The sequence below is a fragment of the Scomber scombrus genome, chromosome 14 (genome assembly GCF_963691925.1).
Source record: "Scomber scombrus chromosome 14, fScoSco1.1, whole genome shotgun sequence".
Taxonomy (NCBI): domain Eukaryota; kingdom Metazoa; phylum Chordata; class Actinopteri; order Scombriformes; family Scombridae; genus Scomber; species Scomber scombrus.
The window spans coordinates 13,143,425-13,158,355 of NC_084983.1; the positions used below are offsets into that span (position 1 = coordinate 13,143,425).

Sequence of the window (14,931 nt, forward strand, 5' to 3'; positions counted from 1 at the left end):
ATGTAGGGGCATCAGAAGAAATGACACAAAATTGTTCAGTCTCAAGGCTGTATTTTAATTGTATATTTACATACATACATTCTCCTTTTTTATCATAATAATGTTTCGTCACCAATATATCTACATTCAGTGATGGAGTACAGGCACCAAAGCTTTGAGCTGTACAGTTGTATGTACAATGTTAAGTCTTTACTGACCTACATAAATGTAGCTCAGTGCCATCACCTAAAAATAAGCAAAAGAGAAACTGAGTGGCACTATGAAGGTATGTTCATCTCCTCCAGCCGACGCAGCAGTCCGTCCATTGTCTCCATAGTCTGTGATTTCTCCTCCAGTAGTTCATATCGCAGACTTGAGATGTCCTGCTTGATTTCCTTCAACTCACCTGGGAAAAAACAAACAGACAAATAAGTTATTAAAAACTATCAAAGACATCTACCAAATGTCTTAAAAACAGACAAAACACTAATTCTGGTGTTGAACATCATTTTCATGTATGATATTGTCAAATAGATTTCAAACAGCATCATTTCACAAAAGGATTCAGAAATTTGGAGCCAGTTACCTTCAGTTATCTCATCACTCTCTCTGTCTGCTTGGGCTTTGATGATGTAACGTTTTATCAGTCGCTTCATGATCTTCTGCAACCAGTGATGGAAAAAATACTCAAATACAATAAAAAGTTCTGATTAAAAGATCACACAAACTAAATTTAAAAAAATAAACTGCACTCATTAATTTCATAAAAATATCAACTGTATATTACTATATATAATTACATATACATTTACTTTTAAATATTTTATATATAGTAAATTTACTTTTATTTACTTTTACTTGTGTATATATATATATATATATATATATACATATATAGTAAATGTGCTTTTCATTACTGTCTGTGACATCTAGGAAATACAAGTTGCACAACAGCAGATACCTGATATCTGGAAGGGCTCGTTGAATCACCATATCCTGAACTTTTTCCTTCTCCAAGCTAGAATACAAGATGAAATGAGCTTAATTGAACAGAATCCATTACCAGTAACATTTCACATGTTTAACTTGGTCTTCAGCTCTGAGGAGGAATCTGTGGTGCAGTAGTAAAACCACTGGGAGGTGCTCAGGCTCTGCCTTTAAAAATCCACTGATCATTTGGCCTGCACATCTTAATCTGGCAGGCCAATAGAGGGTAAAAGTGTTTCAATAAAATATAGGTTTGTCCATATTGTGTGTTACCTTGTTGAGCTGTGTCTCTGTTTTCTCCTCGCTTTGTCCTGCCATGTAGTGCAGGAGCAGGGACTTAATTCCTTTGGACAGGCCCAGCATAGATTTGGGACTGGGCACCAGGTTAAAGGGCACAGGGAGCGTTCGTCCCTCCTCAAAGTAGGAGAACCAGAGTTTGGCCCGAGCAAACTTCCACTCTACATCGGCATCATCCTACAGAAAAGGTGAGGAAAGAGAAAAATACAGACTAAATCAAATCCACCAGACTAATTTAAAGGAATAGTTAAACATTTTAAGGGATGCGCTTGTTTGAGTCAGCAGTCAGTCATCTTAGCTTAGCGTGAAGACTTGGATTTTCAAAATCTATTAAAGGTGTTTTGAATTGAAATGCTCAAACAAATGTACATGTAAGGGATTTTTGTATGGAAGAAAATCATTGCCGTAATAATTTGAATTAAATCAGTCACTGAATACCACATTTTGAAATCTTAAATTAAGTATTAATTAAGTAGTGATTAGATGTCAACATTTGGTATTCAATCACTTAAATAATGAAATAATGATACAAATCATTATGACAATGATACACCCCGTAGTTTTACAGATGAAAATGTTTGCAGGTGGATTTTGTACATAAAATAGAAAAACCTTTAGATTTGATTGATGCGTGTAATCTTCTATATTGTATGAAATTATCTGAATGGACTCCACAGAGAGTTATTTAGTTGCTGTAAGAAAAAAAATAATTAAAAGGTCATTGCAAATTATCTGTTTCTTTATATGTGGGAGATCATTTATTTTGAAACCTTAACATTAGAAAAATACCACCCATATGTACGGTGGCCCTGAAGAGCAAACGACAATAACAAAAAGAAAAACACAACGACATTAACAAAAACACAACGACAAAAAGGAAAACACAACGACATTAACAAAAACACAACGACAAAAAGAAAAACACAACAACATTAACAAAAACACAACGACAAAAAGAAAAACACAACGACATTAACAAAAACACAACGACAAAAAGAAAAACACAACAACATTAACAAAAACACAACGACAAAAAGAAAAACACAACAACATTAACAAAAACACAACGACAAAAAGAAAAACACAACAACATTAACAAAAACACAACGACAAAAAGAAAAACACAACGCCATTAACAAAAACACAACAACAAAAAGAAAAACACAACAACAAAAAGGGAAACACAACAACATTGACAAAAACACAACAACAAAAAGGAAAACACAACGACACTAACTCCTAACGGAAAGGGTAGGTACCTGCTATGACAAGGATCATTGCTGATTGGACGAAAGCACGTTTGTCTTTTTAAAAGGTGGGAAAGGCTGCTTTACACCGTACCTGAGGGCTGTTGCACAAAAGCAGAATTAAGAAATCCAGGATAAGTGAAAAAGCGAGGCTCATCAGTGCATCATCGCATGATATGTTGCACGTTCGCCAATCTGGGATGAGGATATGCAAATATGTCAAGCCAGTTGTAAATCATTCAGATAAGTGTGTGTTCACGGCTTTCATACACAGACCACTCGATCGATTACAGAGCACACGTCTCACCAAGTGAGGAACAGCTTCTAATGGAAACTGATGAGGAGGTGAAACATAGCTATATGTTCAAAGAGACATGTAATTAAACTGAGAGAAAAAGCCTGACAGACAATAACGGACTGACTGAATGTGTAAGTAGCTAGTCCATATACATTTAATAACCACTGCTAATTACAATTTAAGGAGTTACTGTCATTTTCACAATGAACAGTTTACATTTTGTCTTAAAAGTGAGCGGTGGAAGTTAATGTTATTTAGGTTAATTACCATGAAGATAATTACAAACATTTATTAACCATATATTAACTCTCTCTCTCTCTCTCTCTCTCTCTCTCTCTCTCTCTCTCTCTCTCTCTCTCTCTCTCTCTCTCTCTCTCTCTCTCTCTCTCTCTCTCTCTCTCTCTCTCTCTCTCTCTCTCTCTCTGAGACGTAGTGAAACACAGATCATTTGTGGATGGTGAGGGCTCTGCACTGCACGGTGCTGAACTTTGGGACCAGCGTTCTGCACAGAAAGCTTCTCTCAGTATTAGAGCTTCTTCATCTAACACGTTAACATCCAAACAAGGGCACGCTGTTGTGAAGAAAGAAACACGTGAATGGGAATTCATGAGGCGTAAAACAGCCTTTCCCACCTGTTAAAAAGACAGACGTGCTTTCGTCCAATCAGCAATGATCCTTGTCATAGCAGGTACCTACCCTTTCCGTTAGGAGTTAATGTCGTTGTGTTTTCCTTTTTGTCGTTGTGTTTTTCTTTTTGTCGTTGTCGTTTGCCCTTCAAGGCCACTGTAAATATGTGTTCAACTATGAGTCAAACCTACATTTTTAAAATCCCTCAGACACAGTATGTATCATATGAATCTCATGAAAGAGAGTAGAATAACTGTCAAATACAACATATGATTTGTTATAAATTACATAATAAAATATATTATAAGAATAAGAATATGTGTCGCAACTAATGCTGCTGTCCACATCTGTGAGTGTGCAGCTGATGATGTCAAACCTCAATCTCCTGGAAGGAGCTGTTAATCATGGCGATGAGCATGTTGAGCAGCACAATCACCATGGTAACATTGTAAACCCCGTACAAAACATAGCCAATGTTCTCGATGAATTTGTGTCCGTTGTTGATCACGACAGACCTGACCTCGGACAGTCCAAATATAGCCCAGAACAACGTCTTGAAGCTCTCCTCTAGGCTAAAAGGAGCAGAAGGAAGAGATGAGAGTTATTTCTAGATTCAAACAAACCATTAATCATCATAACGGAGAAGATACTGTGTGAGAAAAGCAGCAAAAGAGGAAAAAAACTGTATGCTCACAGTTCAAAAGACAATTTCTGAAGTTTATAATTGATTATTAATTGGGATTGGGAATGGGAAACACACAGCTACTGGATGGTAAGAATGCTATAGGAATAGTAAATGTCTCACGTGGTGAAGGCGTCATTCTGCTTTGCCCCCAGGTAGTAGGAGTACAGGTTGAACATGCCAATCATGAACGCCAAGAAGACCAAGATGAAGATGACCATGAACTTGAAGATGTCCTTGACGGTTCTCCCCAAAGAGATCTGCAGTGGGCCGAAGCTCTCATTGGCCGGGAGGATGTAAGCAATGCGAGAGAAGCTCAGCACCACTGCGACTGCGTACAGGCCTTCTGATACCAGCTGAGGGTCTGACGGCAACCAGTGGATCCGTGCTGCAAAAACAGAGCGTGAATCAGTCAATAAACATCGACTTGTTTGGAGGGGGGAATCACTCTATGGTGGAACTGCTCACGACTGTGTCAAAAGGTTGTAAGAAGACAGTAAACTAAGAAACTGCTCAGATTTGCGTTCAAAAAAGCCTCTTTTGTCACTTCTTTCATTTTAAAAATGGTATTTTTTTGAGTGGCACAGTCCTTTAGGCTAATTTTTTCACCTCCCAATGAAATGAGGAACAGATTTTAAAACAGGTTTGTAAATTGTGGTGGTGTGTGCGGGTGTGTGAGTAACCTCACCCAGTGTGAAGTAGTGTATTTCAGGCGGCAGTGTGACATTAAGCAGTGTTTTGTAGTGTGTGTGTACATAGGTCTGGGCTAAGTCGGCATGTCTCAGAGCAGAAAAGCGGCAGCTGAAGGAGGCGAGAAAGATCGCCAGCATCCCAAAGTCCAGGAAGTTCCACGGTTCCACAAGGTACTCCCCCGGCCCTTGACTCCAGATCTCCTTCACCTCAGCCCAGATCATACCTGCAGCAGCACGGAGGGCCAGATGACTTAATACACAGGATGATAAGATGTTTTAATGAAGACTTTTCTTCTTCATCATCTTATTCTCACCCATGACCCATGAAATGATGAGTATCTCCATCCAAGTGAAAGGTGTCGTGGTCATTCGGTAGAGCAGCAGCGGGTCAGAGTTGAGTTGGTATCCTCCTGGGATGTGATGGTGGGTCATGTTGGCCAACAGCGTTGTGCCTGCAAAACGGTCAGCTGCATTCAGGATCAGAAGACCCAGGAAGATTGTGAAAGATGAAGCATGGGCCACAAACTTCATGAAGGGGCTGCGCATCACCTTTCCCACCTGGGTGAGAGAAATGAGATGAAAGATCCTGCGGGGAATTAAATGTCTGGTACAAGCATTTAGGAAATCATCTGAAGGAAGTTTATGTTACATACTCTGCTGCATGGAGCTACCCAGTAAGCCACAGCCAGCCCAGGCAAACTCATAGCCACCCCCAGCACCACCAGCAGTTTGGTAGCAGTGGTTTGTTGTCTCAAGCCGGGCAGATTCTCATACCAGATACTCAGCAGCTGCTGCTGGCAGTTAGGATGAGCCACAAACTGAGGGGCACACATAGAAAGGAGGATGAACGGAAGATATAAAGGGTGGTGAGAGGATGAGAGAACAAGACAGTGATTTCAAGCCAAAAGTCTTTATTGCTTTTGTGAAGTGTGAACAGACAGTAAATAGTCAAAACTATAATTTGATCCTTTCCTTATGGGAGGACTAGCCCAAAGAAGCAGAGTGAGAGTTATGAAGCTAGGCCTGAAGCTAACAATTATCCTTACCAAATACTTTTTACGATTGGGTGTTTTCCAAAATACTATCCCAGAGCCTCGGGCAGTGTCTCAGTTACTTGTTTTGTCTGATACATTTTTCAAAACATGTTTCTAGATTGTTTTTGACCTTTAAAAGTGTGAATAAAATGAGGAGTGAAAATCAACTTGAACAGACTTGAAATTTGGTGCTAATAACTGCAGACATTCAATGACTTCCATTTGTTACAACTACAAATTGATTATTTGTTGACAGGTTTTAATGGCATGATGTGAAACAAGTCGCTGACTGGCTGAAAGATTGATAATCAATCTAAATATAATCTGATGGTGATCGGCATGTATGTGAGCAGACTGACCTTTTTGAGCTCGTATTTGATGGCTAATTTGAGCCGTGTGAGGGAGGGGCGGCCTGGTGGATCATAGTTGTCTTCGGAGTCAGTTTCTCCGCTCAGTATGGCCTCAACCTCCTCTGTGCTGCGACACAGATCCAGAAGGCCCACCACATAGTCCTTACACTGACTCGACAGACAGCAGTAGTCATTCTTACAAATACCATAAAAGAAAATGTGCACACAGGAGTGAAACATTAGAGATCTTACTATCTTTACATTTTCACTTTCACCGTAATGAAATCCTTATCACATTACTTTGATACGTGAATATGACTGGCAGCTTCCCACCACTAAGACGCAAACATATAAGCTGGGAGTTAGTGAAAAGTATTTTACTATCACCGGTACTGAGGGTGGATTTGTATCTTGTTTGCAACAGGATGCTTTGTTATTCTAGGTTTGATAGGAAATATGTTTAATATAAAAAGGTATAAACATTAACTTTACAGTGATACTGATGGACTACTTGATACCGAGCACAGACATCCGTCTTCAAAACTTTTGACAATATTTTAAGTATGTCTCATCACAAAACTTTTAAAACTACATTTCAGCATCTCTGTTTGTATGAACCAAACTTTTATAATGTTCTGTTATAAGATGGTTTCATATTTAATTGTCAGTATTGAAGGTTTGTAATAAATACTGTAAATTAGTAATTTAATTTAGTTATTTTATAGATGTGCTTAGTACTTCATCATGGCAATCAGTTACTGCCACTTTAAGAGGGGGGCATTGGCTCAACACCTGAGACAATTAAAGTTGATTAATAAATGAGGCGCAGCTGTGGAAGAACACCTTTGACACTGTGACATGTAGAGACATTTTTTATTATCGTGCAACCTTTCTACAGACTTTTGAAATACATGTTTGATTTTTTTAAGTCGTACTACTAACTTCGGTGTGGATAATTTACGACTAGACACAAGTAAGCTACTTTACTTCTACACTGATAATAAATTAACAAAGTGTCATACTGTTACAGAGGTGGACTAGTCTCTAATCCTCTGTAATGTTTTCTATAATGACTGTGAAGTACCTGCAATATACTATACTTCTGTAAGCCTCATAAAGTTGTTATATGCATGTCAGGTAGACAATGTTAACAATGACTACAAGATTTAGACCCTCATCTGTTTCTGCTTCCTCTTGTAAGGCTCATAAAATGCTCTTGTGTTTATTTGCAGCTTTTACTGGCAGTCGGTTGGCAATTAAATGGTAAAAGAACTTTTTGTACTCTGTGTGTACTTGAGACTGATTTGGAAATCAGGTCATTTGGACAATAGACCATGTCCTGACTTTTCTACTTTTGAATATCCTGTCTGCGTTCTTGTGCTCTATTATCTTTAAAGACATTTTTACCTTAAACTCTTTCTCAATATTGGCCAACATGGCCAGTTCATTGCTGAGCTCCAGCGCTGCCAGCACTGGATCCTCGTTGGACAGGGATAGGTAAGCGGGACTGGCGAGTCCTCTGTAAGCATTGATCCTCGATCGCGAGTGGCTGAAGGAGTCAAACTGCTGCTGGTAGTTACAGGAGTCGCAGCCACAGAAGTAGTCGTGAGGGGGGTCGATGCGGGCACCTTTACTCAGCAGGGTGTGAACAATCTCGTATTCTTGGCAGTGAGCTGCAAGGATCACTGGAGTCACATCATGGGAAAACCTGTGGGAATGTACACACAGGGATACTGTATATAAACAACATAAATAGCCCTACAAATAATGATAAATTAGAGGCATAAACACTGTGAGATTGCATTCTGTCTGGCACTGTCAGGAATTTGCTATTTGGTAACTGAAAAGTGTTTTTTGGTTTAAACACCATCAGGGTTTTATAGTTTTGAGTAACAATCACTCTTTCACTTTGTTTTACACTCACTTAGGAGATACATCTCCACATTTTTAATAAAGTGGTATATTCAAAAGGTGAATGTGGACATCTTTCACAACTTCCACCAACTCACTTTTTTTCTGTTAACAACCTAAAAAGTTAGAAACTTAGTTAGAAATTTACAAGCGGAGCACTGAAGTCACGTTGCCTCAGCTAAGTGGCATCAGCTGTTTCATTCATACTTCACCATCACTGGCTCAAACAGATGACTTTTAATGATCAGTCCTATTCATATGGGATGTACACGATGGATTTTATAACCAGGCACTTCTATTACTCAGAGTAATAGAAGTGCCTGGTTATAAAATCTCTACTGAAAGCCATATGACACTGTTTGCTACCACAGCTCCCTCCACCTCTGTGTGACAGGTTTTTGGTGAAGTTGACATTACTCAGATCTAATCTTCATGTATTTGTCAAAGAGGGATTAGTTCTTACAGCAGAAGCCTCGAGCTCCTTCAACAGGAACTGCCAAATCCAAAATAACCATTTATCAGTTACATAATCTCCTTGACGTGAATATTTCTGACTCTGAACTTCAGCCCAGAGCCCAGTCCAGAGTTGCACCACTGCTGCTGTAAAACAAAAAATGTCTGGTGTCTTACCTTGTCCCGTCCTCATCATAAGCGTAGAAGTCATCCAACATGTCTACTTGAGCAGGGCTCGCTGTCAGGCGATTGGCATCTCTAAATGAACGGTGACTCAGCACGGCCTCTGTGATACGAACATAACCTTTACCTACAACACAAACAAACACGGAGCAAACGATTGGTGTGCTTTACCTATTGTGAATCTAACATTAAAATGTAAAAGTGGTCTTTAATTTTAAAAAAAATATTTTATTCTGTATTACTTTATTTATCTACTATTTTATTTATATTGTCTTGTTTTCTTTTTGTTAGGATGACTCAACATATTCTATATTCGCCAAAAAACAGTAGGGCCTTAATTATGGCTTCCTACTATAACTACAGATGTTTTTTTCAGTTTTCTGTCTGCATATTTTGGTTGTTCCTTCAGTTGTCAGACACTCAAGTGGTTTCAGTCCTACCTTTCTGGTAGGACTGATATGTCTGACTGTGAGGATGCAGGTCTAAATTGCTCCCTATCACCTGTGGTGGTCCGCAAGGTTAGGTTTTTAGCACCATTCTGTTTACCCTCTACATGCATCCCCTTGTCATCGGTAGATATGGGATGTCTATTCATTGCTATGCTGATGATACCTTGCTGTATGTCAAAACTGCCCCAAGCCCTTCTGCATCAATGTCACGCCTCAGCACATGTCTTATAGAAATAAAGGAATGGATGAGCACAAATTGCTCTAATTAAACAGAAGTAATCCACCATACCTCAGTGCAGCTTTCTACTATGTGTAATTAACCCTTCAAATGCATTTTTGGCTCTTGTATACACACATAATGTACACAAATGAACATATCTTACTGATGGCTAGCAGGAGGGCATCACCCACTCTGGCCAAATCCGCCCTCCCCAGCAACAGCTCCGCCACCTCCAGGTGTTCGTTGGCTACAGCTAGCTGCAAAGCATTCTGGCCCATGTAGTCCACAGCGTTGACATTCAAGTTGGGTACATGGACAAGCATACGGCGCACCTCCGGTATGTTTCCGTATTCAGCTGCCTCCAGGAGACGTTGCTCAACATCTGACAGGCTGATTGAAGGAGCGGAGAACATGTAGGCAGGACCACGAAGAGCCTGGCGTCTCTTAGCAGCGTTGACACGAGCCATGAGTTGTCTCTCGGAGCTGCTGTGGCTGCCAGAAGGCCGGAGGACGTAAACACACAGGATAATTTGTCCTCATGTTGAATTATATATACACACACAAGGCCTGTTGAAAGCCACACTTCACTTGCTTGTTCCCAGTCTCTCAATTTCACATCCTATAACAAAAATATTTGTTTTTTATTGGCTGTTAACAGATTTTAAAGTCCCACTCTGCTCAAAAATGTATTTTTCTTCTTGTACATACAGTTGAATGTTTAAGCATCACTGTGCGGAATGATGTATGTGCAGAGTGTGACACTAGAAGGTTGTTTTCACATTCATCTGCAGCAAGAGAAAAGTTTATCTGAGCTCATTGAAAATCTGAGTTTTAGGGGCAGGCCTACAAGCATTATTTGTGACATCACAACTAGTTTGGAGCCAAACAAGGGTCAGTATGCAACCTACACAAGTGTGATGTGGAAACATGAAGCCTTTGATACACATTCACTGACATTATACATCACAGTGAAGAAGAGGCATCTTGTGTCCAACAGTTAAACTTCTGAAATTAACAGTATTTGCATGCTTATAGAATCTGGATTTTAAGTTACAAAGAGGCTTAATTTTGATGACATACTTGTACTTTTTTTGTCGGAAAACCATATTAAACACATATTATTCCAAGCAGAGTATTTTATGTGTGTTACAACATGTCTGAAGGGGATCTCTAATCACAAATTATTTGATATTACTGTCAGAAAAATAATCAAATCAAACTTGTGCCACTACCTATAAATCAGTAAAACAGACTTTTAATATTTTAAGTACTAAAAGAATATCAGTTTAAACACCTCATCATTCACACAGAAACTGCAATCTCAATGCTTATATCATCCATATAAACCATGTTTGGGTTCAAATAGATACCAATAGAAATAAGGTAACAGACTAAATGGTCTGGCTATTTTTTCACCACTGATTCCACATTAAAGACTTCAAACTATCTGTAAGTTTTGGCAGAAATCTGGAAGGAAACATCACATCCTGTAATTTTCCAGAAATCCTAATGACATTTTAATGGATTATTGATTAATTGACAGAAACTTTGATCTTTCTTTCCAGGTGAGTAGAAAGTTGGAATGTAAGGTATTGTAGGCTAATGTAATGTAATGTCTTAAATAGCCGAGGAATCACTTTGTTTACTTGATAATAATGAAAATATGTGACAACACTGTGGAACTTTAGAGACTTTTTAAAGATACTGTGTAACATGGTAGACATGTCATTTTGGCCCCTGTTAACTTGTTTTTCATAAATATTTAATCTGTGGTCTATACACAGTCTGATGAAAAGTTGAGGTTATTATCATTACCTAGAACTTTTCATTCTGTATTTTTCTTAATTTAAAATGATCAAATGAGTTGCATCATGAAATATCAAACTCAGAGTGCATGTTTTGATTATATAATTGTTCTAAAATGTTACATTCAAACATTATCAGCCAAAAAATATTCAATTTACATAATTTACATGATAATCTACCATACCATATTAAAGTAAACATCTGTTAAAATGAAAGGATGTTACTGTGACATCTTCAGATTATTATTTTAACAAAACCTGCAGGCGATGAACAGAAAAACATACTACGTGAAGATAAAGCTGAGTAGGGGGTGTAAATTAAACACTAACCCAAGGCATCGTCCAGAGCAACAGTTCTCCTCTCCAAAATCATCGTACATTAATAGGTTATCTCGGCTCCTGGCCCTGGGGCTGTCAATGTAACCTGCAGGTCGGCTGTTGAGATTAACGGTTCTGTGGTTCATTGTGGAGGTGATCAACAACACAGGGTCCGCTCCCCGGTTCATATGAAGGAGTAATCAAGTGCCTGTGACTCTCTCTCTCTCTCTCTCTCTCTCTCTCTCCCTCTGTCTGTATAGCTCCCCCCTCTGCTTTTCTGTGTTCTTGAGAAAGAATGCATCCTTCTGGGTCCCACTATACTTTTATGTACATGACTCATTGAACTTTACAGATGTGGAGTGCAGCTCAGTGTTATGTCTGAACGCACAGAGTTGCTGGGGATAAGTGGCCATTCTTGTCTAAGTTGTTCCAGCTGTATTTACATACATTGAGAATACAGAATAATTTTCAAAAACTACACATACAAATAAAAGCAGAATATCCACAAAAATGTGTTATCAGCCAGTCATTTTAATGCTAAGGCTGTAAAGTGCTATTTTAAACTGCAGTGTTTATATTATATGCTGGGTTTTATCATTCTCTTTGTGTATGGTGTGTGTGTGTGTGTGTGTGTGTGTGTGTGTGTGTGTGTGTGTGTGTGTGTGTGTGTGTGTGTGTGTGTGTGTGTGTGTGTGTGTGTGTGTGTGTGTGTGTGTGTGTGTGTGTGTGTGTGTGTATATATGCATGCAGGAGTGACTGATGGCTGATGAACAGCAGATGAGATTCCTGAGGGTTTAAATTCCCAGTTGACTTTATTTCCTGTGTGCTCCCACTCTTCACTTATCCTCTCCAGTGTGGGAAAACTACTTCCCACTTTGGACACACACACTTACGTGCACACATGTAGTATATATATGTGTGCAGACCTGTATTTCGTCATTAACTGGTCAAAGGTGAGTCACATCACCCAGTGTTTCAGTCTAACTCTCTTGTATTGACATAAAAACACACACAGACTTGCATGCATTATTTTTAGCCTTTCTTCTGGTGGTACAGTGTGTTCTTCTTCATTTGCCTCACTTAACCTTTCTGTTTGATGATTTTGTTTAGTTTCCCTACTTCCCCAGCTTAGCAGTGTTTGTCTTTGTTTTTTTTCAGTTGAATTTCACACACAACACCTCTTTATATCACACAAACATGTCGACGTGCCAAAATCTGATAAAAGCAAAGTCTCTGATGTACGATTGCCTTTTAAGGGCCTGATTTCTGAAGATTAGTCACTTTAGAGGTTTTATGGCGTGATGCCATCACATTTTATTGGGAGGATGGTACGGGGAAAGGGGGTAAACTCTGACAAATGTCACCAGCATGAGTTTTTGTTAAGACTTCTCAGAACAGAACGGAGAAAAGATCTGGATGTAAACACTGTCAACTCAAACATACACACTCTTACTGGGGGGCACCAGATGGGTAAGCACCTGGATATTCCATGTCTGTGTTAATTAACTTTGGCAATGTACACATACCAGACCACACAAAGAGTCAAAGCTCCTACAATGTTATCACCAGAATCAGTAACAATAAAACACACAAACTCACACACTCATAAATAAGGAGATGAGCATCCTATTTTGGGATTTAACTTCTCCTCTCCCACACGCGTGTGTGCGCGCGCGCGCACACACACACACACACACACACACACACACACACACACACACACACACACACACACACACGAAGATGATACAGATGATAGCCATGTTAAAGTTTTCACCTGTGTAAAGTCAATTGACGATGTGCTTTTGTGTGTGTGTGCGTGTGTGTGTGTGTGTGTGTGTGTGTGTGTGTGTGTGTGTGTGTGTGTGTGTGTGTGTGTGTGTGTGTGTGTGTGTGTGTGTGTGTGTGTGTTAGTGACTGTCATAGGAGCAGGAAACATGTGGCGATTGGTCGATGACTGCTGCCTCCCTCTGGAGGTGAAGAAATGTTGCATCAAAGCAAAGTCAAGTAAATTGTCACAATTAAAACGCCCCAATTTCAATCTGACAGGAATGTTTTTGCTTCAACAAAAGAAAAGGAAAAAAAACCTAGAGGCTGAGGTGTTCATCACAGCCACAAAATGAAAGTGTTGGACAGAACAAACACTGACAACTGACATTTAGAGTCAGACTAATAGTGGAAATAAAAAATGTAATGTTTATCCAGCGGCTGGCACTGGACGAAAGGTCATCATGAGGTATTTTAAACCAAAGGGTTCAACCTCTGTAGAGCAGGAATGGGAAAAGAAAGATCTTTCCATTCAATTTTCCAAATATTCATAGAAGAATATGTGTATATATATATATAATCCAGTCCATGCAAAACATGTCAATTAAAAGTCGTTCTGGTGAGCTTCTGTTCATACATATTCACAAGTCTCACATTTATTGTGTGTCTGACATTTGGAGGTTCCCATCTCATATAATAAACCAGCAAGGGTCACCATCACTAAGGCAGCCACAATGCTCGTCGCCCAGGTGACTAAAGCGGGAGCCAGGATAATGCAGACCAAAACACATACCAATGACTCTCACAGGAAAGCTGCTGGCAAAGTCATTCTTCAAAAAACTGAAGTCAGTGTGGAAAAGCCACTTCGACAGGAAGCACAGTAAGAAGGTGAAAAAGGTTTCAAAGCGAGATGTGGTCAAACTTTTACATCCATTTTTACACAGAAGGAGACTTGTGGATTTTGGGCCCTTATGAAGGGATCCTCCTGTGGTCAGTATGATCAGGAGGAATGACTACAGAAAGGAAAACCTATTTTAATTAGCATTTGAGCACCTTTGTTTTACTTACTAAATTGTAAACCTGTCCTTTAAAATCTTGTCTTTGGCTTGAAGTTGCCTTCTTATTTTATTTCAACATATATACTTTTTTAAAAAATACTTTAAACAGTATAACAACAAGAAGAAAGAGAAGAAAACAGCTTGTGCCAAATGTCCTCCTCTGTAGAGCCACCTGTTTTGCTGCAGTGTGTGCAGCTGTTGCTGTGACAACTGTGGACCACGTATTCTTGCACCCTTCTTGTCTTTCTTCAGTCAGTCATGCTGTGGGCTTTGCCCGGTTTTTCTCTCTCTGTTTCGGTGCTCAATGAATACTTAAATAGTGATGGCCCTACTAAACACAAAATGAGGGAATAACCTAACATTATAAACTCCTAAACATGATTAAACCACAAAAGTTTCCACAACAGTTAACTGAACAGTCTACTTACTTCATATCATCTTGACACTCAACAGGTTTACTTGGTTTAAAGTCCTCAATGTGACCAGCTGGAGAGATTGTCTGTTGTGCAGTCTGTCTCTGAACAGATGATAGCTTAAAATGACATCAAACAATCACAATGAGACTTTAAGAACA

General features: G+C 39.2%; 1 protein-coding gene across 1 annotated transcript; it reads right to left on the reverse strand.

Moving 5' to 3' along the window:
- Positions 1-58: 58 nt before the first annotated feature.
- trpc6a (transient receptor potential cation channel, subfamily C, member 6a) lies at positions 59-11,678 on the reverse strand. The gene is made up of 14 exons (XM_062433675.1): positions 11,545-11,678; positions 9,573-9,901; positions 8,735-8,867; positions 7,601-7,901; positions 6,203-6,388; positions 5,463-5,627; positions 5,124-5,367; positions 4,806-5,033; positions 4,241-4,505; positions 3,812-4,007; positions 1,240-1,440; positions 941-997; positions 566-641; positions 59-385 (listed from the first exon to the last, which is right to left on the reverse strand). Exons 1-14 carry the CDS (start codon positions 11,676-11,678, stop codon positions 258-260), a joined length of 2,643 nt encoding a protein of 880 aa, XP_062289659.1. The 3' UTR covers positions 59-257.
- Between the last annotated feature and the right edge of the window lie 3,253 nt (positions 11,679-14,931).